We start from the raw sequence: 27,909 nt of genomic DNA, 5'->3' as shown, positions 1-27,909 counted from the left end.
GTGTGTGTGTGTGTGTGTGTGTGTGTGTGTGTGTGTTTAGTGCAGGTAGAAAGTGCGGTGTGCGTCTGTGTGTGTGTACCTGTGTATGTGTGTGTGTGTGTGTGTGTGTGTGTGTGTATGTGTGTGAGTATGAGTTGTGTGTCAGTGTGTGTATGTTTGGGTTTAGTGCAGAAAGTGCAGTGTGCTTGTGTGTGTGTGTGTGTGTGTGTGTGTGTGTGTGTGTGTGTGTGTGTGTGTGTGTGTGTGTGTGCATGTGTATGTTTTGAGTTAGTGCAGGTTGAAAGTTCAGTCACAGATGTAGTAGTGCAGGTGGAATGTTCAGTCGCAGATATGGTGGTGGGGATGAGGGGGGGGAGCGTTGTCAGTGGCCTGGCTGGCTAGAGGCTGACAGTGAAGGGAGAGTGGGTTGAGTGTTCAGTATCTTGATTGCTTGATGCATCGTGCTGCTTGCAAGCCTGGTGGTACGGGAACGGAGGCGCCTGTACCTCTTTCCAGAGGGCAGGAGGCTGAACAGTTTGTGTGCAGGGTGGCTTGTGTCTTTGATGATCATCAGTGCTTTTCGGGTGAGGCGTGCGGTGTAAATGTCCTGCAGGGAGGGGAGTGGTACTCCAATGATCTTCTTCGCTGTGTTCACAACACGCTGGAGTGTCTTCCTGTTTTTCTCCGTGCAGCTTCCTCCCCACACTGTGATGCAGCTGGACACGACGCTCTCTATGGTTCCTCTGTAGAATGTTGTCATGATGGAGGGTGTAGCACTTGCCTTCTTTAGTTTGCGCAAGAAGTAGAGACGCTGATGGGCCTTCTTCGCCAGTGATGTAGTGTTGGTGGTCCAAGAAAGGTCGTCGCTGATGTGCACTCCAAGGAACTTGGTGCTGCTCACTCTCTCCACAGCATCACCGTCGATGGTCAGTGGTGGCAGTTGTTTTTGGACCCTCTGAAAGTTGACAACAATCTCCTTGGTCTTGTTGACATTCAGCAGGAGGTTGTTGTCTTTGCACCATCTGGCCAGCAGGTCTACTTCTTCTCTGTAGTGGGTCTCATCGCCCTTAGTGATGAGGCCCACCAGTGTTGTATCATCCGCAAACTTCACTAGATGGTTAGTGCTGTGGGTCGTTGTGCAGTCATGTGTCAGCAGCGTGAACAGCAGGGGGCTGAGAACACAACCTTGCGGAGCCCCCGTGCTCAGGGTCAGGGTGCTTGAGGTGTTATTCCCTACCCGTACTGCTTGTGGTCTCTGCATCAGGAAGTCCAGCAGCCAGTTGCAGAGGGAGGTGCTGAAACCTAGTTTGTCCAGTTTTCTGATGAGTTGTTGTGGTATTATGGTATTGAATGCTGAGCTGAAGTCAATGAACAGCATTCTCACATATGAGTCTTTATTGTCCAAGTGGGTGAGGGCTGGATGGAGGGCAGAGCAGATTGCATCCTCTGTGGATCGCTTGGCTCGGTATGCGAACTGGTAGGGGTCCAGGGTGGGGGGTAGGGTGGCTTTGATGTGTGACAGGACTAGCCGTTCGAAGCACTTCATGATTATGGGCGTCAGTGCTACAGGACGGTAGTCATTGAAGCATGATGGTGATGATTTCTTCGGCACGGGTATGATGGTAGCAGCTTTGAAAAGTGATGGGATGACTGCTTGCTCCAGAGAGATGTTAAAGATGTCTGTGAAGACATCCTTCAGCTCTTCTGCACAATCCTTCAACACTCGGCCAGGTATGTTGTCTGGGCCAGCTGCTTTGCGTGGGTTGATGGTGGCCAGTGTCCTCTTCACACTGGCAGAGGACAGGTACAGGGGTTGATCATGGGGGGGAGGGGGAGTTTTCTGTGGATGAGTGTCATTTTGTGCTTCAAAACGGGCAAAGAAACTGTTCAGGTCGTTTAGCAGAGAGGTGTTGTTGTCACAGCTTCGTGGTGCGGGCTTATAGTCCGTGATGGCCTGTATGCCCTGCCACAGGCTCTGTGCATCTCTGCTGTCTTTGAAGTGTGTTGTTATTTTGTCCGAGTATTCCTTTTTTGCTTTCCTGATGCCCTGGGACAGGTTTGCTCTTGCTGCTTTTAGGCCAGCTACGTCTCCTGCTCTGAAGGCTTTGTCTCTGGCCCTCAGCAGTCTGTGAACGTCTCCTGTGAACCATGGCTTCTGGTTGGCTCTGGTGGTGATGCGTTTTATTTCTGTAACATCATCAATGCATTTTGTGATGTAGGAGGTCACAGTGTCTGTGTACTCCTCAATGTCAATGTGGTTGCTGTGGGTGGCAGCTGTTTTGAACATGTCCCAATCTGTGGTTTCAAAGCAGTCTTGTAGTCGTGACACGGATCCCTCTGGCCATTTTCTCACCTCCTTCAGAGCTGGTTTGGTGAGTTTTACCTTTTGTCTGTAGGCTGGCAGTAGCAGAATCGTTAGGTGGTCTGATAGGCCGATGTGGGGGATGGGCTTTGCCTTGTATGCTCCTTGTTTTGGGGTATAAACAAAGTCCAGGGTGTTTTGTCCTCTTGTTGGAAAGTTAACATGTTGGTGAAATTTTGGAAGAACTGTTTTGAGATTTCCGTGGTTGAAATCTCCCATGACCACTGTGAAGGCATCTGGGTGTGCATCTGTCTCTGTCTCTGTCTCATGCGCAAAATTTGCCATCCTGCAACATGCCAGCAGGCAGCTTTCTCTTGTTGTTGGTGCTGCGCGCGGCGCATTTTAACTTAAATAGTGAAGCGAGACCACTCCACACTTATTCCAAATGCCCAGAAGACGGTCGCTAGAGTCACCGGAAATCAGAAAACTCGCACACTGCTGGCTGGTTGCTGGCCGCTCTGACTTTAAGTAGAGCGATGCCTGCTGTTTGCTTGGTCCCGCCTCTTTGCACGAGACTAAAGACAGTCGGAGAGAATGGTGTCTGACGCTGTCAGAGAGAATGGATAAGACATAATATTAGACTCTCTGACATTGTGTTCAGTAGCGGTTTCTGCAGGAATATTAATGAAATCTGGTAACTACGGAATGAAGAACTACTGAACGTTCACGTTCACGCTCCAGATGAACGCGTTCATAGTTCGTTCATCATCTAGAAAATACTGTCCGTTCAGTTCACGTTCGCTCAAAATATGAACTCGTTCATGAACTTTCGTTCATTGAACGCGTTCGGGTACATCACTGCCTAGCAGACGGGTAGAGACGGCGTCTGCATTGAGGATAGTTCCGTTGCTGAGACGCTCTCTCAGCGTGCCTAGGGGAACGCAGACCAAACACGAAACAGGGTCCTTCCCTTTGGGAAAGCGGCTGTATCGTGTTCTCCCCTCAGGGAGGCGCGTGCGACCCAAGGCCCCCTCCATAGATGTTCGTATCTCGAGGACATCTGAAAATCCTGTAAATAAAAACATCTGAAACGACAGAGAAAACAAGTTAAGAATCGCGTGGGCACTCTTAGCTGGCGTACACCGGCTATTACGAGTAATACGCCACACGGAAATTCATTAACAAATAGCAACATTGTATATTTTAACAATGTCGTAACAGTGATACTTTACGTGGACCTTTCCCGGCGAAGCAAGAAAAGAGGAAGTGAGATGGGCGTCAGTGCAGTAATAGCCGCCGCCGGTGGGCGGACCCTAGCTTGACTGACACAGCCATCTGCCATTCGGCTTGATTAAAGATATAAAAAATGCTTCGTGGATCAACCAAGGTCGATCATGTCCCATGAGTAATAGGTCGCAGTTCCTGCGATAGGGAACACAGATTACCTATTGAGCTTTATTTATTTTTATTCTTCTTGTCACATTGTGTCTATTCCATTAAGTATGGTGTAACAAAGTCATTTAAATACTGTAGCAGGTCGTTATTAGACTGGGACCCCTGAAATACATACATTTCATGATTTACCATCCATGTATCTAATGATGATGACACTGGTGGTGATTTTTTACATTGTCTTGCAGGTCATCATCTGTTTTTTGTGAGGGGGAATAGCCACTGCTCAGGAACAGTAGAAGTCGAACAGGCAGGTGTGGTGTCCCTCCTCTCCGGAGAGCCAGAGAGCTGGGACGACGCTGCTGCTAAGCACGTCTGTGAAAGGATGCACTGTGGTGGCCTGATCTCCCACAGCTCCAAGAACCAAACCACCGATCGTTTGATGCAACTGAGCTTGAATGACACGTCAGGTCGTAGATATACACTGCAACAAGCCAGCGCAAACAGCGGAATGGTGGCCACTGTGAATTGCGCTGGTAATACAGAAAATCTATCTATCTATCTATCTATCTATCTATCTATCTATCTATCTATCTATCTATCTATCTATCTATCTATCTATCTATCTATCTATCTATCTATCTATCTATCTATCTATCTATCTTGCTGCTAAAACATGAAGCTTTTCTTTTAACTATATGTGAGAAAACGATCAAAAGACAGTGTTGCATAGTTTCTGCTCTGATTTATTTTTGTTCTTGTACCCCATCCACATCAGGCAATGTATCCGTGATGCTGAAAAACAACCGCAAAGGAAGCAAGGAAGCGACCAAAGACAGGTGCTGGGGATACGTCGAGGTGTGTCGCGGGGGAAAGTGTGGAGGGGTGTGCCGAGACGTGTGGAAGCACTCTGAGAAGCTGTGCTCCAAACTCGGTTGTGGGCGACCTGTGAACACGAACCAGGATCCAAGGCAAAGCATGGAGATGAACTTGGTCTTCAACAGCATTCACTGCCCTGACAGTGACAGTGTGTCCGATCTGGGGACCTGCACAGGGGTCTCGTACAATCATTCGTGTACAAAGGCGGCCTATGTCACTTGTTCAGGTGAGTCCAGAGTACTCCGCATGTTGCTGTACTGTATATATAATTTGCCTCTATTCTCATGTTTCGCATTTTCCATTGTTTTCAGGTAGTCTCATGGCCAAGCTGGACGACCCTCGTGACAAATGTGCTGGCAATGCAAAGGTGTACCTGGAGGGCCAGTGGCTACCTCTCTGCGGCTCTGTGGAGAAGGACATTCAAAACTCGGTCTGCAATGACGTGGGCTGTGGTGTAGCAAGCAGTCTAACAATGGCCACTCCTGACGAGTCCTCACAAGGACTGACTGTCACATGTGAAAAGGGTTCCATGTCTATGGAAAGCTGCACGACAATACAGTACAATACCGCTCAGTGTTCCAAGGTTGCCAAAGTCAAGTGTTCAAGTAGGTTGCATGTAATACACAGTTATACAAATATTGCTTTGTAAGTATTTATAGCAAGGAAGTGGCTCATCTATGCCTATGTAGTGTATGAAAATCAATGAAAGAACAAAGACAAAAGAGACTTGAACAGATTAACAGGAGCATATAATAGTATACACACAGGCTAAAAGTTCTTCTAAACATTTGCCGACAGGCTGGCGTCGTCTGGTGGTCTTCTCCAGGAAGAGCTATTGCGATGGACCAGTGTCTGTCAAGACAGACAGCAATCTCTTCCCCGTCCCCTCCCATACCTGGGGGGAGAACAGCACCGAGGCCAAGTCGCTCTGCAGCAACCTAGGCTGCAGCGGGCCGGGGACATTCTCCAAGAATGATACTCGATTCAACCAGTGGTGGAACAAGACCTACAGCTGCCAGTCCCAGAACATCTGGGATTGTGAGAGAGAAGCACAGGAGATACACCAACAGCAGCTGTACGTCCATTGTGAAGGTTAGAAGTTTATAACATTGTAAAATATTGGTATGGAAATTGTATTGCAGTAAATGTTCATTGTGGTCCAGTCCAGCTTCCTTGCACACAGGCCTAGACTGGTAATCAGGCATATCAGGCATTTCCTGGTGGACAGTAGGAGCTGATGGAGCTTATAGATTGGCCCACAATTTCGAGGGATGGATGCCGAAATCTGGCTGGCATAAAAATGCCCAGGCTTTTTGTGGTTTAAGTCCAGCCCAGAAATCGAAAATATCCATCATGTCTGTGGTTTAACTGGAGCTGCTTCCCAAATGTCTGTCTGTGTCTGCACACATTTAGGACAAAAGCAGGTGACATTGTCTGACGAGTGCTATGGGGAGGTGATGATCGACAGCGAGAAAGTCTGCTCCAACGGATGGACTGACAAAATGTCAGAAATGGTCTGTGACAATCTCAGATGCGGGGCTCAATATTCCTACAAGTCAAATTCTTCATCCGGTGATAAGCTACGCCAGTTCGACTGCACTGGTGAGGAGGCCAGACTCATGCAGTGCTCATCATGGACACCAAAGGTCTGCAGTGGTGGCGGAGCCGTGTCTGTGATGTGTAGAAGTAAGTATAGGCTCTCACTGACACGTAGATAACAAAAAGAGCAAAACACACACACACATACTGGACATGAGTACACTTACACATGCGCAGGCAGGCAGGCAGGCAGGCAGGCAGGCAGGCAGGCAGGCAGGCACGCACGCACGCACGCACGCACGCACACACACACACTCACACACACACACACACACACATTGTGACACCAAAAATAAAAAATATATAGAAAATAAGTGAACAGTAATCAGTGTGCAATGTTTTCTGATTTCTGATTCATTCATCTATTCCCATCACCTTGTGTTAGACGCTTTCAACTTCAGTCTGACTCACCATTGTGGTGGACAGTTCAGGGTGTTTCAACACGGAGAATGGCAGGCTGCATGTGTGAACCTGAATGACGGTCGAAAGACGGCCAACCTGCTTTGCCAAAAGTTGAAATGCGGAAATTACAACAGCAGCAAGGAACATCACGGCAAGCCAGAATCCCAGAAAACTGGCATCCAAACTGTCCTTTCCTGTCAAGACAAGACCGAGCTTGAGCGCTGCGTCCAACGGCTCAGTTGTGGTTCTGGTTACGAGAGGGAGATATATTGTGATGGTAAGATTGGTTAATGCTGAACACACACACACACACACACACACACACACACACACACACACACACACACACACACACACACACACACACACACACACACACACACACACACACACACACACACACACACACACACACACACACACACACACACACACACACACACACACACACTAGCATCAAGCCACAAGTGCTCTATAAGTACATTTGATGATGTTTTATTTGGTACCATAGACTTCCATTGCTACATTAATTATGGCTATATGTAGGGTACTGTCAAAGTAGGCATCGCAAGCACATAGAGGGAAAAAATGTATGTTTTCTCATATTTTACCAGGGCCTAACTACAGATACCTAACCTAACTACAGAATCAATTTACTGAAATAAGGATGATGGCTCCTTTAAATCTTAATGACAATTGTGTTGCCAATAAACATAGATAGCAGCTTCATAGATAAAGTACATCCTCATAATTATATTGACTTACTTACTGTATCGACTGTGATGTCCTATGTAACTTGTAGCAAATGTTGCATGTTGCATGGTGCATGATTTTCAGTTTCAGTGCAGTGCGCAAAAATACAACATTTTCACTTTTTCTCTTTTCAAAAGGTTTCGTGGACATCTTCCCTCCTCCCGAACTCCCGATCAATCTGATTGTTGGAGTCACAGTGGGTCTGCTGCTGCTGGTGATCATCATTGTCCTAGTGCTTTGGCAACGAAAACGCATAACAAAGCTGCTGCGCGGTTAGTGCATCAACTTCATCCTTTTTTTCTAGAGTCTCAGGAAATTGAAGCAAAAATGTCTGCACAATTTAGATTTTTTTTTAATAGTCAGTATTTTTGTCTTTAAGACCTTCCTCAGGGCACACAGCACAAACGTAGAGATTGTAGATTTTTGTGGTCTTTTATCAGCAGAGGTGTACAAGCCTTTGGAAGTAAAAGTATTTTAAAAGAAAAGTAAAAAACCTAATCAGGTTCTCATTTCATTAGGTGCTGTGGAGTAACGGGTGTAACAACTACATAGTATCATGTACGGTACTAGTGTTGTGCTTACATCATGAATTTACTCCTACTTTTGCGTTATGGTTCTATACCAAAACCTGAGTGACAGAGCATGAGGGTGGTTATTTTTGTGCTTACCTTCGAACAGCCAGGAGATGGCACTGTTAGTTAATGTGTGTTGTCTGTCCCTCTGAGGGGCATATGAGTCATATGAGTTCAGTTTTTAAGCCATGCATACTGTATGCCAAAGACAGAGGTGCCAAAAGTGTGGGTAGAAGTAGGAGTGTACAACACTAGCGTATGATACTCCTTAAAGGTGCACTGTCCAAGATTTTTAGTTGTTTATTTCCAGAATTCATGCTACCCATTCACTAATGTTACTTTTTTCATGAATACTTACCACCACCACTCTAAGTATTCATTATGACTGGGAAAATTGCACTTTTCATACATGAAAAGGGGGATCATCTTCTCCATGGTCCGCCATTTTGAATTTCCAGAAATAGACATTTTTAGCTGCAAATATGACTGTACTTGGGGCATACTAGAAAATATTAGTTTATTACTTTGTAAACTTTCATGAAAAGATCAAATTTGGCAATAGGCAACCCAGTTTCAATGACCAGCATAGTTGCAGTACCTTTTTTGACCATTTCCTGCACGTTGCACCTTTAACTCTTAGGCCAGTTATCTCACTGTGCCCAAATGAGATAAATAAACTTTGTTGTTACTAACAAAAACTGAAAAAAAACCTGCCCCAAATTTGATTGATCATAACATACAGGTACACTGACCTACTCGTTACTCAGTGAAGTACCTGTGTCGGAAGTAGGCAAGTTTTTTATTTTTACTGGTACTTCTTACTTTAAAAATCTCTAGAGAAAACATTTATGCATGTATGTGTGTAATGTGAAATTTGTTCAGTCATCACAATTATGGCATTGTGCCATTTCTGTACTCCTCTACTGAAGTCATAATGACAGCATGCTCTGCTGTTCTACCCTTAAAGTAACGTGTGCAGCTTATCTGATTGACACCCCACGCTCACCAGGTTTGTCCCGGACTACAACAACCGTCACCAGCGAAGATATTGAGCAGCCAGAAATTGTTAGCCTGAAGGATGGCATCGAAATGAGGTTGCAGAATCAAGGTGGGCTTCACTACAAACATACATGTTTTTTGCTGAAATTTTACTCATAGTTTAAATTATTATACAATAACTACACGATACAAGATAACGATTTTCTAAGTAGATCAAGATACATCATCATGATTCATTTCCGAGAACCATTTCACGTCGGGTGAACGCCCCTTTAGGAGACCAGCAGGGTTTGAGAATAGATTACGCCCTTAGAGTACATATGTGGAAATGAATCCTTGGGTCACCGCAATTCCCTTAGCACTGCACCTTGGATCCCTCAGCCCCTTAGTTGGTGGTAGTGCACAATCTATGTTGCTGCCACCAAACGCAACGGACAGAGAAGAAGAAGGGGGGACAACGACCCCTTAGGAGACCTGACTTCGGCACATTTTTTTGCATTGGGTGGGCGGGATTTGGGATATCTTGCTCTGATGGACTATATTTGTACAAGATACAATCTTCCTATAATTTGGAAGTTAAATATAAAAAGTGGACACCAAAAAATGCATTGGACTGACAAGTTTATCTACCCTATTCTTTACCATATGGCTCATGGTTCTTTAATCACATACATTAACTCACTGCGAGTGTTATAGAAGTTTGTTATAGAAGTTATAGAAGAATGTTTTGTGTTGATAGCCAACGGGCGAGAGAAGGTTCCGGATAGCCAGAGCCAGGTATCCTCTGAGTATGATGACGTGGCCGAGGACAGCCAGATGGAAGTGGCCAGTCCTGTAACCAGCCAGGATGAGGACGCTCCACCTCTGCCAGGTAGCTACAGTAAACCTCCCTCACCAGGTAAAACACTTCACAGCTGACCAGGTAACTCCTCTATTACCAGCTAAACCTCTGTGAGCAGTTCAATGACTTGAAGGTGCTCAGTGTAGGATGGTGGCCAGAGTAAGTAATGCGACTCTGGTGCTCATTGAAACCGTGCTGCCTGCCTATTACCAAATTTGACCTTTTCACGAATATTGACTTATATATGAAGAGTTCAGATGCAAAACCCCCTAAGTGCCATTTCAGAAAATAATCTTAATTCATTTTTATTTAATACAAAGCTATCAAAATTGCATTTTTTTATTTTTTATTTATGTAATATAACTATTTATATGTATTATCAAGTACATGAATGTAAACCAAACCAACAACGGGTTTCTCTAAAAATATAGAAGTGCAGCTCTTCAGAAATGGAGTTAGGGGTTTTTGCATCTGAACTCTTCATATACAGTATATTTATGTAATAAGCTAATATATGATAGTATGACAAAGGTATAGTACGTTTGGAGCTAAAAATGTCTATTTCTGGAAATTCAACATGGTGGACATGGAGAAGATCCCTCCTTTCATGTATGAAAAGTGACATTTCCCCAGTCATAATAAATGCTTAGAATTTGATAGTGATGGTATTCATGAAAAAAGGTAACATTGGTGAATGGGAAATAATATATTAATCACAAAATACGCAAATCAGATTTTTAATCAATGTATTATTACCTTTTTTGTGTAGGCGGTCAATTTTGACCGTTAACACCATGAACGTAACCATGTTTCTAACACAACCAGAGGGTTAAAGGGCCTACCTGGTCAGTTGTTAAAGGTGTCCTGTGTATTATTTTTCAGTAGTTTATTTCCCATTCACCAATGATACCTTTTTTCATGAATACCATCACCTTTTGGACATCCTTTTGAAACATTTCCAATGTCATTTAAATGTTATTCTGCTTTGTTTTAGTGAACACCATGAATGTAACAAGTTGGTGTATCTTCCATAATTCTTTAACCACCTGATAATGTATCCATCACTGACCATGTAAAACCCTCCAAACACAGATCAGGTGAACTTTTTCACTCTTTAACCACTGACTAGATAATCCCCCTTATCAGATCATCCCCATTGACCAGGTAACGTACGACGGGGGCTCCAGAGCCCTCCAGGGGCTGTTGGGGAGCCCTAGGGGGGTGTTGAGAAGGATACAGCTGAGAGGGGGCGGTACTTAGTTGCCATTGGGGGGCTTTATTCCATTTTAATTTTTAAATACTAGGAGAAGCGTTGGCAGGCTTATAATATGATGAAATCAAGAGGGAGTTGGGAAGCTTATGATGAGGTCAAGAGGGTGTTGGGAAGCTTATGATGAGGTCCAATTTTTTTGATGCAGACTGATTTATGCAGTAGTTCTCTTAGACCCTTCCTGACACTCCCACATTCATGTCCTCTTTGGTGAGTCCTTTTTGATAAAGATGTCTGCTACGTGTAATGCAAAGGGCAATGTAACATAACATGAATTTTGAGAGAGCTCTGTAACCCTCAGAACGTGACATGGAGCAGGACGGCGAGAGCGATGACGATGACGATGACGATGGCGATGACGGGGAGGGTTATGACGATGTGGCTGAACCAGAACCAGCCATTGAAGAGGAGGAGGAGGAGGAGCGGAGGGCCCTGCCACCATCACCGCTACAGGAGACCAGGGCGCTCCTGGAGGAGGAAGAAGACTACATCGAGCCAGACAACGACCCGTGACCAGAGGTTGAGGAGGAAGTGGTTTAGTTTGTCACACATACTGTAGGTTCCTCAGAAAACTTGTAGGGCAGTGGTTTTCAACTTTGGGGTGGGGGGACCCAATATGGAGTCGCCTGGAATTCAAATGGGGTCGCCTGAAATGTCTAATAACATCAGGCTAATTAATTAATATTCTGATGGAAATGCCACATTCACTCTTACACATTTTCAGAAATATCTACAGGTTTAATAGCCTACAAGTTAGCTCAGTCTTTTTTTTAGTCAGGTAAAAAATATGTGTATGGGGCCCGGTCCCCAGAAATTTGTGGTGTCAAAATGGGTCCCGAGCCAAAAAATGTTGGGAGCCACTGTTTTAGAGGTTCCTCCTCAGTGGCAAACTTAAGGTTCTTCAGTATGGTATGAGGAGGATAAGTAGAAGGAGCAGGCTGAGGAAGAGGAAGAGGTTGATGAGGAGTAGGTAGTAGGTGGAAGAGCAGGTGGTTATATGTTTCATATTCTTGAGGAAATAAAAGTTGTGTATCAATTTGAGTATCCGGCAGGTTTAACCCCAAGTCTTTGGGCCACAATATTTAGCCACTCCAAAAACTTCGAACCTTAAAGCTTCAGTTATCATAATATCTTTTAAAAATTGCGTTAAGAAAACCTGAGAGAATGATATAGCTTGCAGAATGTATAAGACCAGCTACCTGAGAGTGGCTACGTATTTTTTTTCATGTAAAATACACATATTGAAAATTTTGGGACTCACCAAGCAAATGCAATATATTTCTTGACATTTAATGAACATACATTTGTTTGTCCATGCTGGGTAAGCTAATTTACTGAATGGGTTTCCCTTGTTACAGTTTTTTTAAAGTATTTTTTGGGGGGCTTTTCAGCCTCTATTGGTTTTTGTGAGACAGGATAGTGAAGGAGAGACAGGAAGTGAGATGGGAGGGAGAGATGGGGAAGGACCGGCACAGGACCCGAACCGGGAATCGAACCCGGGTCGACTGAGTGGTAAACATGTGCCCTACCATATCAGCCACGGCAGGGCCCCCTTGTTACAGTTTTTAACAGGTTTTAATATGCTCTAAAAAAAGAAAAAAAAGAAAAAAGACAAAAAAACATATAGTTTGAGGAATAGACCTGAAATCGTGTTTTGATTTTGACATGTAAATACTGAGATATTTAGTTCCTTAAAATTTAATTTTCTTATACATATAGAGTATACAGTATTATATAGCATGTAATTGTTATGTGTAGGTTGATGCGGACAACCAACATGTTAAATCATGTAGCTATGTTGCTCTTACATGATCCAGTGTTTATTAAAGTGACCACAGTCTACAACAAAACTCAAGTAGACATGTTTTAACTAAACCGCCTTTGTACTATGTGCAATCTAGCCACACAATATTTTGGAGCAGAGTATAGCAGTTACTGTATACTGTGTTTTACTTCAAATATTGGTACATAATGGAGGAATTAGCTATTAACAAACTGAGAAAAATCTCTGCATAATATGTAGGTGTATATTACTTAGTGACATTAGAATCAGACATTTTGTTTCATTTTGCATTATTCTTTTTTGCTCTATGACATAGCTCTATGCTGTCTTAATTTTTTATTTGTAAAAGTACATAATCATGAAAACTGCACACAATACAAGCAAACAGATGTAATTCTAAAACTATTTTACATAGAAGAATCATTTTCTTATTTTGACCAATGATTTTCTTTTATATTCCAAATAATCCTCAAGCCTTTGTAGCCATATTATGCCTGTGGTTGCAGTCACGGTCAACATGCTTTACAACAGAAAAATACATTTCCTGTCAGCGAATGTCAGAACATCCAACAAATAAATAAAAAGCATTGCAGCTTTTCAGCATTGACAGTACTGCAGCACCGCTGTAGCATTGGAGTAATGTGATCTTTTAGAGAGAGGGGAGAGGGAACTTTAGTCTGGGTGGTTGAGCAAGAGCGAGGGTGAAGTGGTTCAAGCACACTTGTACCAGAGGGCAAGGCAAGCAGCTGTGCCACACTGATCACTCTAGAACACTCCAGAACACTCTGAGAATCTCTTAATTGGCCTGAGGTCCAGTGCTTCCCACCCATCTTGTCAAGTGCAGAGTATTTTTCAAAGCAGTTGTCAGTTGTAACCAAAAAACTAAGCACTATGTCAATTATTTTTTTGTATAACACAGGCATTTTTATATTACAACAAAACTAATCTTTTAATAATGGTATGTAAATAGAAAGCTTCTGTTGATTTACAGTTTTTTAAATGTCGCAAGTGCTTATTATCTTAAAGCCTTAAAACGCAAATAAATTGCTGATGTACTGATATACTGATATTTTACTCACAAATATTTTCATGTAATGTTTTACACTGTTTCTTAATTGTTCCAACCAAAAAAATAAACAAATGCCTTTATGAATTAATGCACAATTTGTCAAACTGACTTTAAACTATCAACTGCTCATATTTCAAGGACACTTTGTTTGCGGGACTTGAAACTGACACCCTTTCATAACGGGCGTTATGCACAGACAGACAAACTGATGGCAATCTGTAACTTGGGCTTTTTGGAGATTGCTCTGGTGCTGTGTTTTAAGCTGTATGATCTAAGAAGTTTATAGTTTGATACACAGCACAAGAAGCCATCTTCCAGTTCTGACTCGGCAGTGTGGTTATCTGCGCAGTAGCCTATGCAATCGAGCAGTGCGGTGCTTTTAATGTTTGGTCAAGGAAGAAAACTGCAAATACATGTGTTCACGGATTGCTTTTAAGATTTGTTTGGTGATGAGTTTTTTCAATGTTTTCTTCTGGTGCCTCCCTCCTGACAGTGAAATTAACAATGTTAATTTAACTAGTAACACAATCTGTGATTCATAATCAAATGTAATGACAATTTTTATCATCTTTTGTTTGTAACAATCAACTTAATTGTACTGCCTGTGCTTGCTAAACAACAGTACTGATCAACAAGTCACTTTACTACACCTTCACACAAAAAACAACAATTAGGTCGTTTGTCTTGAAACATTTGATTATTTATCTTGTTCTTGGATTTATTAATTGACTTAGCCTATACAGTAAGTTTACCATAACATAATTTAATTCCATAATACTTAAAAAAGAAACAATATTTGATATGAAGCTTGGAGAGGAGACGTGTCTTTGAAAGGACATCTTAGCAATAACTGACCTTGGAAGATCATTTACAGGTACGTTTTTGGGTCGTAACCTATTTAGAAAGCATGCACATGTCATAGGCCTACTTTGGCCAACGTGCACGCAGTTGCATATTGGCAGGAGTGTGTTATTACATTGATTCTATGCTGGGTGTGAGCATCCTTTGCCAGGCTCCCATGAGGTCTCCCCTGAAGGTTATGGCCCTATGGCTAATGCCCAGAGGGACTAATTTGTAAGCAGTAGCCCCAAGGCCACATGTAAACACGGCCCTGACTTCCTGCCCTGCAGCTACACATGTGCTGTTAGCAGGTGGGCTACCAAGGCAACGCACTTCTGTAACTAACGATACCTGAAATAGAACACAAAGACATTCCAATCACAGGACTCCCTTGTTATTCAGCAGTAGATGAGTGTTGTTTTTTACAACTATCGAAGGCTGTTGAAGTTCCTTGACAAATATGGTTTCAGCAACTTACTTGTACTTGAAAAAACGTGGAACTTGAAAAGTGGGCCATGTCTGTGGTCTTGAGGGTCATTAGCAGCAAGCACACAATTATTACAAGTAGCCTACCATTATATCGTCTGTATCAGATCTGACTTTGACATAAATGGCTGCAGTCTAACTGGAATCTTTATAACTTGTTAGAAATGTGTTTCACATCAAGACAACATACACTTGTCATGAGTTGATTGAATGTAAAGTAGAGAAGGGTAGAGTAGAGTATGGTTAGGCCTACTGTACTTCATTGACTCCAAAGGGAAATTAAGGTGTCAATCAGCCTATATATAATATAGGCTAATAACCTATAATACTGCACACATAAAGACACTTCAAAGATATTGCACACAAATGCATAGACTTACATACAGGCACTAAGACATATCAAACAAGATGTACAGTTACAGTATGTAGACCATCATATAAATCAATGTATACAGTAGACCAATATATAGGTTCACAGTGTCACACATCAACATCAACAGGGACATATTCATGTCAGAACAACTGACAACCAAGTCAGCGTAATGTTTGACAACCTGTAGCTGTGGCTATGGTGTTACTGATGTATGTCTCAACGCTCAGCAGGCAGCTGTCAATGAGGGAATAACACGGCAACGCATGTATGTACGCACACGCAAACATCAAACACACACCCACACACACACACAGGCACGCACACACACGCGCGCGCACACACACACGCACGCACGCACGCACGCACGCACGCACGCACGCACGCACGCACACACACACACACACACACACACACACTAGGCTACTTACAATAACACCGCTGTAATCTGTTCCGTCAGTGGTCAGAGAGCCATTGCTTTTGTGTCCACTGTGATGTTTGCATGAACAGCATGAAATAATGACACATTTTCTCCCACTCTGCTGCAAACCTCATTGCCCATTTGCCTCGTCACCAGCACCACATGCGCTTGCTGGTCTTTTTGATGGACACAGTGAGGGAGGCACTTGGCTGTCACAAGGCTTCGCTTGTTTCGTTTTCCACAACAGCAGTGCCGTCGTGGAATTGTTATAAATATATCAGATTGCAGGCCCAGAGGAGTTTTTTTCCATCTGTCCTCTCCTCAAGCCCTTCCACAGGGCCGTTTCAAGGTATTTGGGGGCCCTAGGCAAAGAGGGACTTTGAGCCCCTAGCTTTCAAACTATTATAGAGGACCCCCTCAAGAGAGATGTTGATAGCCGTATCATTGCACTTTTTGGTGCTGCCACAGGTTACATGGCGCTATTCCGATATACCGCTATTCCTACACCGTCGCGATATGCCATTTCTGTGGTTTGTGCTACGTTGCTCAGCTTTTATCAGTTTAGGGAGAGTGCATGCAGTATGTCTGATGTCGGAATAGCGTTATGTCTGAATAGCGGTTGCTGCCACACTCAGTATTGCCTCTTTTCCACTGCCAGTTTTCTGGTAGGCCTACAGCCCGACAAAGCGCGACTTGGCTGCCACTTTTTGCTTTTCGAATAGACACAACACAGCTCAATGGTAAAGCAAAAAATGGTGGCCAAGTCAGACCGTGTCGAGCTGTAGGCTCACAAGGGCAGTCATGCAAGCGGTTAGGGCGTCAGACCTGTAGCCCAAAGGTTGCCGGTTCGACTCCCGACCCGCCAGGTAGGTGGGGGGAGTAATCAACCAGTGCTCTCCCCATCCTCCTCCATGACTGAGGTACCCTGAGCATGGTACCGTCCTGTCGCACTGCTCCCTAGGGGTGCCATTGGGGGCTGCCCCCTTGCACGGGTGAGGCATACATGCAATTTCGTTGTGTGCAGTGTGCAATGAACCCTTGTGTGCTGTGGAGTGCTGTGTCACAATGACAATGGGAGTTGGAGTTTCCCAGTGGGCTTTCATTTCACTTTTCACAAGAAAAATGGCAGTGGAAAAGAGGCAATAGTAATTGTGGCAGCACCTCCCTTAATTCAATGGCATAGGTTGGCATTGCTGTGATTTGAAAACATCAGCCATTAACAGTCATTCTCTTTCATCTGAGGACCCTAGTCATTTGCCTACTTTGCTTGTCTGGTTACGTCAGGCCTGTATTCCCCCAATTGTATTCCCCAATGCTCCCAAACATTCCCTATGACATCTGTTTGTCTGAATGCAGTGCGCAGTGGGTAGGATACTATATGGAAAGCGTGCAGTGATGTAATGCGAAAGAGAAACAAATGGCATCACCCCCTTGGGGACACTCTTCGCCTCCTCTTCTTCCTCTCACCCCTCCAGAAGCTTGAGCTCATAGCTGAGGAATGGGACGGAGTAGGATGCACACACTACTGTTCCACAGCTGGTTGACACATGTCATTTGACAAAGAGAAGGTTTTATACACTCCCAAACGGAGGTCAGTGGTTGATCTGACTTCAGTTCGCTCGTACAGTAGATGTGACCGAATGAGAATATAATTTCTGTTTAGAGTTTTCGTTTTCGGTTTCAGACTTCATATTGGCCAAAATACTTACATACAGTAAGTGATGTGCTTATATGTATGTGTTGTCAATGGAAAAAATAACACTCCTGAAAATAACATTTCAATAAGCTATATTGAGTCATCATAATTAATTGCATCTGGCCAAGACACAGTAATTTGTCACATGACACAAGGCACTTGAATTTAAAACTGACCCTCAAATGAAATGCCCATTTCCACTAAATCACAAAAAGCTCCAATCACCAATGGCAGTCAACTTCAATGACCTTGCCTTGCTGTAACAAAATCATGTGAATCTTTTTTGCACTCTTCTCCAAGTCGTTACACGATGCCGATGGTATGTGACTTTTTAAAGACCCGCACACTACACTATAACCTCACTACACTCCACCGTAAATCATGGCAGTAAACAGCATCCCAGACTTTATTGTGGAGACATTAGAGAAATAACATTGAAGGGACCACAGCTGTCGATGTCAGCTCCGAGCATCAGATGCCCTGATCTGATTATGGATGGGGTCGGAGGCTCCTTGCAAGTGTTTTTTTTTTCCAGGAACGGTCCCAGAACCGTCATCATTTACCGCGATCCTCAGGGGTTGACACAGTTCTGCCTCCGTGTTTTCCATCATGATGGACACCGTTTAGGCGCCACTTGCTCTGATAAGTGCTTAGTCAGTGACACATAATGTAAATACTGATAATACTAGCAGGATCTCGCCCCCCTCTGAAGTAATTGATGGAGTGATTGCTGTCTCGTGGTTCGTGAGCATAGGAATTTTACGGGGGTCATATGTCGCAGTGTGTGTGTGGTGACTGTTAATGTTGGAAAGGTTACTTAGTACAGGCACTGCAGGGAGGAAGATGGCCTGACCACTAAGGGTTTTAGTGTGTGTGTGTTTGTGTTTGTGTGTGTGTGTGTGTGTGTGTGTGTGTGTGTGTGTGTGTGTGTGTGTGTGTTTGGTGAAAGATGACCCCTCCTGGGTGGTGTAAGTGCCTGCTGAACTATACTGGGGGCAGGGGGCAAGGGAGGGCTAGGGGAAGCATTAGGGGGCAAGTAGCCTCCCTGCTGTGGAGCTCTGCTAGACTGACTAACTAACAACCTTGATACCGCACCACTACACCCATGAATACACGTACATTGTCCCAGAGAGAACAGGAGAGAGAGAAATATTGTATACGGTATATACATATATATTGAGAGAGAGAGAGAGAGAGAGAGAGAGAGAGAGAGAGAGAGAGAGAGAGAGAGAGAGAGAGAGAGAGAGAGAGAGAGAGATATTGTATGTGTACATTATTGTGTGTGTGTCTGTGCAATGTGGCCACGTTGGTTCGATGGTAATGGTTTCAATGAAATAAATGAGAGCAACTTCATTAAGATTACAGTACTTTATTGGTATCAGACAAAATATCACAGCATTCCAGTGTCCAATATGTGTATACAAAAACAAAAGGATGTTAAAGCATTCATCACGAGAGGTTTGTAGAAAAAGATACCACTTGCACAGGTGACTGCCTTTGTAGCTACGTATGTACTGTATGTATGTCTGTCTGTGCGTGTTTAGTTTTAGTAGAGACACTTTGCTACCTGCTCTATAAATAGAACTGTCACTCCTCCTGTCAGCACCTTCACATTGTGATATCCGGTTGACTCACATATAAACATAATTGAATTATCTTGTCAAGTGCACTGTAGTTGCTGTTGAATCTCAAACAACCTTGTAAAACAGTCTTTTACTGCAGTGTGTAAAAGATTGCGTTCCATGCTATTGTAGTTAACACGCCAAGCAGGTGGTTTGGTGGCCAGTGGAATGGCATCTCGTCCACGTAGAGCAGTGCTGGGGGTCAGTGACACCTAAATATCATGCATCATCTGCAGTGTTGCCAGATTGGGCTGCTTAGGATGGCCTAGTGTGGGTAAAAATGGCATTTAGCAGAAAAACCCGCCCAATTTTTGCCATAGACATCAATAGAATTGGGCGGGATTTTGTGCTTCTAGGCGGGTTTTGAACATTTTTTGGGCTGGAAATCATCAGCCTCATCTGGCAACCCTGAACTCTGACAGCAGTGCTATAGGTCGGTGGCTCTTAAAACTTAAGTGTCTCATTTTGTAGTGGTTTATTTCCAAAATGTAGGCAGCCCATTCATACATGTAATCATTTCATGGGCATTTACCAATTAAATAAAGTAATATTTATTGGTCTGAATAGAGCAGTTTTGCAGCCAGAAATCATTTAGGCAATCTAGGATCTACAGTACCTGTATAAATGTATGAAAAGTGTAAATGTCCATGCCATAATGAATAATTAGAAATGTATAGTGGCAGTCATGAAAAATACAACTCTTGTGAATGGACAGCATACGTTTTGGAAATATACTGCTAAAATTACACATCTGAGTCCTTGGTCGCCGTTCAGGAAAAGCAACTGGAAGCCAGAGCTCTCTCAAGCGCTCCATACATCTACATTCAAGGGAAGTGCATGGGCATTTTCAAGGGCCCCCCATAAAATTGAGTTTGGAAAGCTGTTGAGATGAGCTACAACTTCCCAGAAGAATCCCCAGCACGGACCCCTCACCTCCCCTCATTCTACCCCCCTCCCCTCTCGCCCTATCTTCCCTGTTAGCCTTCACCCTTCTCCCTTGTGCAGCACACACACGAAAATAAAAAAGAGTCCTTGAGGATGATTTACGTCGTCATGCCAACACCTCTCGAACGGGGCTGCTTCTGCTCACGCAAGGGCTGGAGGTGCCGTTGACCTTCTTGCCGTCTCCGCCTGCCAGTGCTTTGGCGGCGGCCGTAGCATTCAGCCAGTCCTGGTCCACGTAGGCCCTCACCTCGCCCACGGAGCACCTGCGGGAGGCGTCCAGGGCCAGCATGCGGCCAAACATCTCCAGGGCGCTGGGCGTGAACTTCTTCCACTGGGACGGGACGTCATCGGGCGACAACGGTGGTGGTGGAGAAGAACGAGGCGAAGATGATGATGATGATGGTGGGGACTGAGGCTCTGCCCAGTCGACGAACTCCTGGTAGAAGTCGTCGGAGGGCAGGCAGCGGTCCCAGGGGAAGAAGCCGGTCAGGATGCAGAAGATGAGCACCCCGAAGGCCCATGTGTCCAGGCTGGGCTCCACGCTGAGCGGCGGCGGTGGTGATGGTGGCCGTGGGGGTGGAGGTTCAGTGGGCCTCACCCCACCTTGCTTCCCCTCGCCCTGCTGCTGCCCACCACCACCGCTGCTGTCCACCGCCATGGCACAGAGCTCGGGCGACATGTACGGCAGCGTGCCGTTGATCATGCGGATCATGGTGCCCCGCTTTTGGGTGAGGCCGAAGTCGGCCAGCTTGACACGGCTGCAGTGGCTGTCCAGCAGCAGCACGTTCTCGGGCTTGATGTCGCGGTGCACCAGGCCCTGCTCGTGGATGTACTCCAGCGCACTCGCTACCTGCTGGGCACAGCGCTTCACCGCACACTCCGGAATACCCACCTGGATAGGAGGAGAGAGAGAGAGAGAGAGAGAGAGAGAGAGAGAGAGAGAGAGAGAGAGAGAGAGAGAGAGAGAGAGAGAGAGATGAAATAGCAGGGTTTCAGTCACAAGACCAGGAGGGTGCACCAGCAAGTGATGGTGGGCAACTACCCGGCTCTATAGCATACGGGTATGGAAGATCAGGTGTTATTGAAATGATTTAGAACCAAAGTCAAGACTCTATACGGGCAATTAGTTTGAAAATATATTGAACACTACCTGCTGTATATCCCCTGACAATGAATGAATAGAGTGAATGAACTCTACACAGTAAAAAATATTCCCGTGATGTCACAGGAACTTACTGGCTACTAATTGCATTCATTTCACAGTAGTTTACTGTGGCCATCCTCACAGTTTACTGTGATCTTCTCACAGTAGTTTACTGTGGCCACACCACAGTAAGTTACTGTCACCCTACCCACACTACCATGATCCCGCCCCTCCATTCATCACCACAAAAGAGGTAGCTACCATGTTATTGTGGCACCTCCCATTCCCCACCATGACTGAGACAACTGTGGCATGGAACCAGTCCATCACACTGATCTCTTGAATTGATAGGCTGAACTCTCCATAATTACAGAGAAACTCAAGTATCTGCAATATGTGCATTATTATTACCATTTGTTAATTGTCTCCTGGATGAGAGTACATTAACCAGTATGCATAGAATACTCTGGTTGAGCATAATTAGACAAACCTGAAATTTCTTAATCAAGTAAGCAACACACCAAAAAGGATACCTGCTACCATAATACTCACTTCCAATTAAATAGCTAGCCAGCCAACAAACCAGTCCACCAGCCAACCAAAAGAGTCAGTTGTCAGCTAGCCAGCCAAAGAGCCGGCTAACCAACTAACACTCAGTTAGTCAGCCAACTAACCAACAAACAAGTCAGTTGTATGGCTAGCCAGCTAACAAACCAGACATCCAGTCAACCAAAAGACTCAGTTAGCCAGCCAACCAGCAAACAGTCAGTTGGTCGGTCAGTTAGCTCACTAACCAACAAGCCGGACAGAGAGCCAGCGAACCAGTCATTTAGGCAAGCAACTCAAGCATTGTGACAGTCTGAGTTTATATAGAGGTGAAAGTTAACCATGTGACCAGAGTAATCAGGCATGTGGCAGCTGCAGGTAGTAATTCAATGAATTTGTAACAGTCCTATGTACTCAAGTGAGGTCAGGTACTAATTGACAGATTGATTGGGCACTACCATTGTTCCTGGTTGATGGTAGGCAATGTCAATCATGTCATGCAGCATTTGACTTTCAATTGTGCAATGGCACTTCACAAGATAGCGTAATTTTGTTTACTAGGTGGCAATATTCTGATTTAAAATTGGATGCTGGAGTTTTGGCGTGCACATCCAAGACAAAGGCATTAGCAGGTGCCAACTTAAGAAAGTGTTTGTGTAGCACATTGGTTGCAACTTAATTTATTGGAAGCAGAACCAGCAACATTTCCAATCATAGACCTTCTTCTAATTAGGCCTAATAATTAGTAATTACAATCAATCATGGCCAGGAGCTACCCAAAGTGACATACAGATATGCAGCATTGGTTAGTGTCCCTAGGGTAATGCCGGGTTAGGAGGGAATAGAACCTGCAACTCTCTGATCTTAAGTCCACCTCCCTAACCATTAGGCCAAGGCAGCCACATAGTGCACCCAATCATGGCCTAGAGCCACGAAACACCTGTTATAACAGCACAGTAGATAACTGTGATATGACGAAAAGTCTCTCTGGATTTCACAGTAACAAATTATGGCAGAATGTCACAGTATGTTACTGTGAAATGAATGCAATTAGTAGCCAGTAACTCCCTGTGAGTTCACAGTAAGATATTGTTAAACACTTAAAGTGGGCGAAAGTTCACAGGGAGGGCATGTCAGCTGGGTTGAAGGCTGACGCCTTAACAGTAGTTAACCGTGATACGACGAATTCACACTATGTTACTGTGAAATGAATGCAATTAGTAGCCAGTAACTCCCTGTGAGTTCACAGTAAGATATTGTTACACACTTGAAGTGGGCGAAAGTTCAATGGGAAGGCATGTCAGTTGGGTTGAGGGCTGACGCCTTTACTCAAAGTGATACACAAATATACAATATTGGTTGCTGTCCCTAAGGCAATGTAGGGTATGGAGGAATTTGAACCTGCAACTCACTGAACTTAAGTCCACCTCCCTAACCATTAGGCCAAGGCTGCCACATAGTACAACCTGGGCCTTCAGACACTTCATCGACATTTACAGCAAACTATTTAGTCATCAACTTCTTGTTTGCTACATGTCTTCCCATGCTTGGTCATCTCCTTTTTTCTCACTTCCTCATGTCAATATGTACAACCTGAGGGGGAGGGGCTTAGGACATACAGGCTTCAGATCGTGTCCCATCATGCAATGCACTTATGGAGAGCCATTTATCTAGAAGGAATATCTTAAGTGTGCTTCAAAATATTACTCCTTGTTATATTCTGTGTTTATTGTAGGGGTTGTACTATTTAAAGTGGTACACAAGAAAAATGACCATATTCCCACCGTCATGAAGATGGTCATGTATATCTCCCAATATATATAAGCTCATTCTCCTGTTATTTGACAGAGAGTGGGGAAAACGTAGTCAACTGATGATGGGTGTATACATGTATACCACAAGACATTAAGAATGAAATAATTTGCTGAAAATGTCAATGAAAGGTGTGATTGTAATGAAGAGCCCAACCTGTCTATGACTGAAGTTGTGCCCCAATGCACTAATAATTCAATAGATACTCCGCCCACACAGTAGTTTACTGTGATGTTTCCTAGTTTATCACTTTGGCATGCTGGTTATCCTTGAAGAGCACAGTAAAATACTGTGATGTGCAAGTTAGGTGAGAAATGGCAAGTGATACAATGATTTCAAACTAATTTGCTGTGTGCCGTGTGACCATCACAGTAGCATAGTGTACCAGAACATCAGAGTAATTAACTGTGAGATTTCACAGTAAATTACTCTGAAATCCTTGTAAGTTTTTACTGTGTATCCCTGCAGCAATCCGCCAGTGGAACGCTGTAATAATTATCGGAAAGACCTTTCTATCATAGTACTCCACTACTACGAAATGTATGCATGTATACACACTTAGTCGTACACAATATGACTTGGCCATTTTGGTAATAGAACATTTATAATATGGGTCAGGTCTTAAAGCATTATACCAAAATTCGATAAACTAAAGATGGAACATCCAAGGCAGTCTACAAAAAAGTTTCAAATGGCTTTAATACATAGGGTAAAATAATAATATATATTCAACTAAAATCATCAATATGTTTCAGCCATAGTGAGTCTTCATCAGGGCAAAATCAATCCCAAATCCACAGGTGTTCAACTCTTTTACATAGCACTAAAAAATGTCAAAAGGCCAAAATTAACTAGTAAGAGTCATTCTAATCACCTGGGAAAGTAGAGAAATTGGATCAAGTAGCCTACTTACAGTATATCACAAAAGTGAATACACCCCTCACAGTTTTTCAGATTTTTGAGTATATCTTTTCATAGGAAAGCATTACAGAAATTTCACTTTGACACAATGATTAGTGACCTTTTAACTACTTATTTAACCGCTTTTTACAAACAAGTGTATCCTATCAAAATCCAAGCATGGTAGTGGGACTGACATGGTTTGGGGATGCATGGATGCTGTCAACATTGGTAATCTGAAATATGCCTAAACAAGCATGTCAACATGCACTGTGACTACTGAAGCAGATCATGATATTCTCCATAGGATTGCATTCAAATCTCACACCAATGTATTTAAGCCAGATGCAGACTCAAAATGAAGAGTTCAGATGCAAAACCCCCTAAGTGCCTTTTCAGAAAATAATCTTCATTCATTTTTATTTAATACAAAGCTACTAAAATTGCTTATTTTTTATTTTATTTATATGATATAACTATTTATATGTATTATCAAGTACTTAAATGTAAACAAAACCAACAACGGGGTTCTCTAAAAGTATAGAAGCGCAGGTCTTCAGAAATGGAGTTAGGGGGTTTTGCATCTGAACTCTTCAAATGTTAAAATTCAATGCGAAGAAAGGTTGAAACGTACACTGATGACCTCCCTTTTCATCCCTTTTCATTTCGTTTCATTTTGAGACGATTTGAGCAAACACAGCCCCTTCTCTACCGGACTTTCATCTGGGGTGTACTCACTTTTGTGAGTACATGTTCAAACATTAATGGCTGTATTTTGTTTTTTTTTCTGAGTGAACAAGAAATTTAAGCGGTTAAATATGTTGTTAAAAGGTCACTAATCATTGTGTCAAAGTGAAATTTCTGTAATGCTTTCCTATGAAAAGATATACTCATAAATCTGCAAAAACTGTGAGGGGTGTACTCACTTTCGTGATATACTGTACATACTATATTAAATTGAATTTTGATTTCTTATTAAGATAAAATCCTTTGGATGAAACATTTTATTTTTGTGACAATCGAGATTGGTCAAGATAAAAATATTAGGTTGAGTATATAGCAATCTTTTCATTTTTAAACTAACAGAAAGAGACAGAAATAATTCCATGTATATTCATTTTACACAGAAAGAGAATTTCATAAGGTTTGATACGATGAAATCGCTAACAGACTGTATGTTAGGGAGAAAGTAATTAGAAGAAGATGACAGATCGTCAGGCATGTCACACCTCCTGGGCCGACAAAATCGTCAGCACAGACTTGGTAGTGATAATGGAGATATTATTCTCTATGTCTAAATCCCAGTTACAGTTATTGGAATTATACACAGTGAATGGAGACATGGAGACCTTCTAATCCTGTGTGTGTGTGTGTGTGTGTGTGTGTGTGTGTGTGTGTGTGTGTGTGTGTGTGTGTGTGTGTGTGTGTGTGTGTGTGCGTATGTGTGTTTGTGTGCGTGCGTGCGTGTGCCTGTGTGTGTGGTCCAGACTGTGACCAATGGCTATTGCACAGGTTGAGGTGTCACTAATACACGCGGCATGACTAATTCCCTTCCTTCACAGCTACGTTAGCCCCGTGACCGCAGAACTCGAATTTAATTTAACTGCATTCCATGTCAGATGTCTTTCAAATCTCCTGGATCCCCAAGAGCTTAATGTTCAAAATTCACTTTGGGCACTTTAGGCCACCGTAATAAACAGTACTTACAGAGCAAAGGCCTCCACCACTTTTATTACTTTCTTAACGTCTCGGCGCTGACTCTGAGCCTTCACAAATCTCTTTGGAGGTTCTCCATTGATGTAATAACTCCGATTCAGGGGCTTAAAATAGCTTCCTTGACAGCCGAAAGGACACATCACGTCTTACTAATGGTGAGGTAAAGGGGGAGGGGTAATTATAGACCGTCCTCTAATTGGCCTGCAGTATCAAGTTTTAAGAATCTGACCCTTGACCCGGTTGTGAATCTTGCACATAATTTCCATGTTCCAGGCCGGCTCTGGTTACTGTGAATGCTGGTGTTGTGCTTTGGATAGCGAACATTGCTGTGCATGCTAAATGTTTGGACAAGCAAGTGTCACAGTTTCATGTGTCCCTCTCCCTTTTTAATGAGTATCGGCTGATGATAGACAGAATTTTGAAATGACACAAAAAAACAAAAATTGCACTTAAAAATAAAATAAAAATTACAGTTAAAAGATGTAGACTAACAGATTCTGTACATTACAATGACAGATGTCCCCAATATACATGCGCGCATGCGCACACACACAAACCATCCATGCATCTCTTCATCTCACCCTGGGCTTGATGACTGCAAACAGGTCCCGTCCGATGATGAGCTCCTGTGCAAAGCCGTAGTGCTCCTTGGACTGGAAGAAGATGCCGAAAAGGCCCACTATGCAGGGGTGGTGGGAGAGGTGCAGCGAGATGCAGTACTCACGCAGGAAGCCCTGCAGCTTGGTGGAGGCCTTGGGCATCACCTTCAGGGCCATTGGGGTACCTGCTCGTGTATAACCCAACATACACAGGTTCACCCACACACATACACAGACACACACAAACATGGTTTAGTGTATCTGGAACGTTTCTTAAAAAGAACTGGAAAAATGTCTATGTGCATCAAGTAAAGCATGGTTGAGCAATACCAAAAGGATGCTACTGCCCATTTTATATGAATTAATATGGTGAAGTTTGTTTTTAATATTAGACATTGCATACATTTTGCAGCTCCTGCGCTAAAGAAATGAATGTGAATGTGCATAATCTATATACCTGCAAACCATGAAATTTGAGAGGTTGGGTCATGTTTGAAGAGGATGCAAAAATGGTAATTGTAGTCACCCAGTGCACTCTAATACACACAGGTCACATAACACAAGGAAATGTTTGGCAAGTCATCATGATCTCGATAGGCCATCATAGATTAAAGGCTTTTCATTTTGTGAGACTTCCTTTAATGCAGGCCTATCTTTAGCACATACTAAGGGCTAAAATTAGAGCCACAATGAAGATGTGTCATGCCTATTACTCACTAGTTTGCAATTTGAAATGTGAATGGGATGTATGCATGCGGTACATTTTGAACGACTTCTTTTGATCATATTGGCTCTCTAGCCAAATAAGAAAGCGGCTTCGGTGGGACCAAAAGCACCTGTGAAGTAGAGCACGAACCACATTGACAACACTTAAGTGAACAAACTTCTCTTGAACGTAGTGTATATTGGCCCACCTGGAGGGACAGATCAGGGTGCTGTAGGGCCACAAGCATTCAAAGACTGGGGCAAGCT

At 43.5% G+C, this 27,909-nt stretch overlaps 2 protein-coding genes across 2 annotated transcripts in view; one reads left to right on the top strand and one right to left on the bottom strand.

Moving 5' to 3' along the window:
* Positions 1-13,910, top strand: part of LOC134456996 (antigen WC1.1) — a 37,084-nt gene extending 23,174 nt beyond the window's left edge. The window contains exons 8-17 of the mRNA XM_063208708.1: positions 3,922-4,209; positions 4,452-4,778; positions 4,864-5,157; positions 5,351-5,644; positions 5,966-6,238; positions 6,537-6,830; positions 7,444-7,578; positions 8,888-8,986; positions 9,617-9,748; positions 11,290-13,910. Coding sequence (XP_063064778.1) covers positions 3,922-4,209; positions 4,452-4,778; positions 4,864-5,157; positions 5,351-5,644; positions 5,966-6,238; positions 6,537-6,830; positions 7,444-7,578; positions 8,888-8,986; positions 9,617-9,748; positions 11,290-11,501 — 2,348 coding nt within the window. The 3' untranslated portion in view covers positions 11,502-13,910. The remainder of the gene's footprint in view (positions 1-3,921; positions 4,210-4,451; positions 4,779-4,863; positions 5,158-5,350; positions 5,645-5,965; positions 6,239-6,536; positions 6,831-7,443; positions 7,579-8,887; positions 8,987-9,616; positions 9,749-11,289) is intronic.
* Positions 13,911-18,944: 5,034 nt separating this feature from the next.
* Positions 18,945-27,909, bottom strand: part of si:dkey-8e10.3 (serine/threonine-protein kinase SBK1) — a 10,827-nt gene continuing 1,862 nt past the window's right edge. The window contains exons 2-3 of the mRNA XM_063209461.1: positions 26,920-27,122; positions 18,945-21,112 (exon numbers count right to left, since the gene is read on the bottom strand). Of these exons, the coding sequence (XP_063065531.1) occupies positions 20,327-21,112; positions 26,920-27,122 (989 nt within the window). The 3' untranslated portion in view covers positions 18,945-20,326. The remainder of the gene's footprint in view (positions 21,113-26,919; positions 27,123-27,909) is intronic.

This window comes from Engraulis encrasicolus, chromosome 10 (genome assembly GCF_034702125.1).
Source record: "Engraulis encrasicolus isolate BLACKSEA-1 chromosome 10, IST_EnEncr_1.0, whole genome shotgun sequence".
Classification (NCBI taxonomy): Eukaryota; Metazoa; Chordata; class Actinopteri; order Clupeiformes; family Engraulidae; genus Engraulis; species Engraulis encrasicolus.
This window is presented reverse-complemented; position numbering and strand designations above follow the sequence as displayed.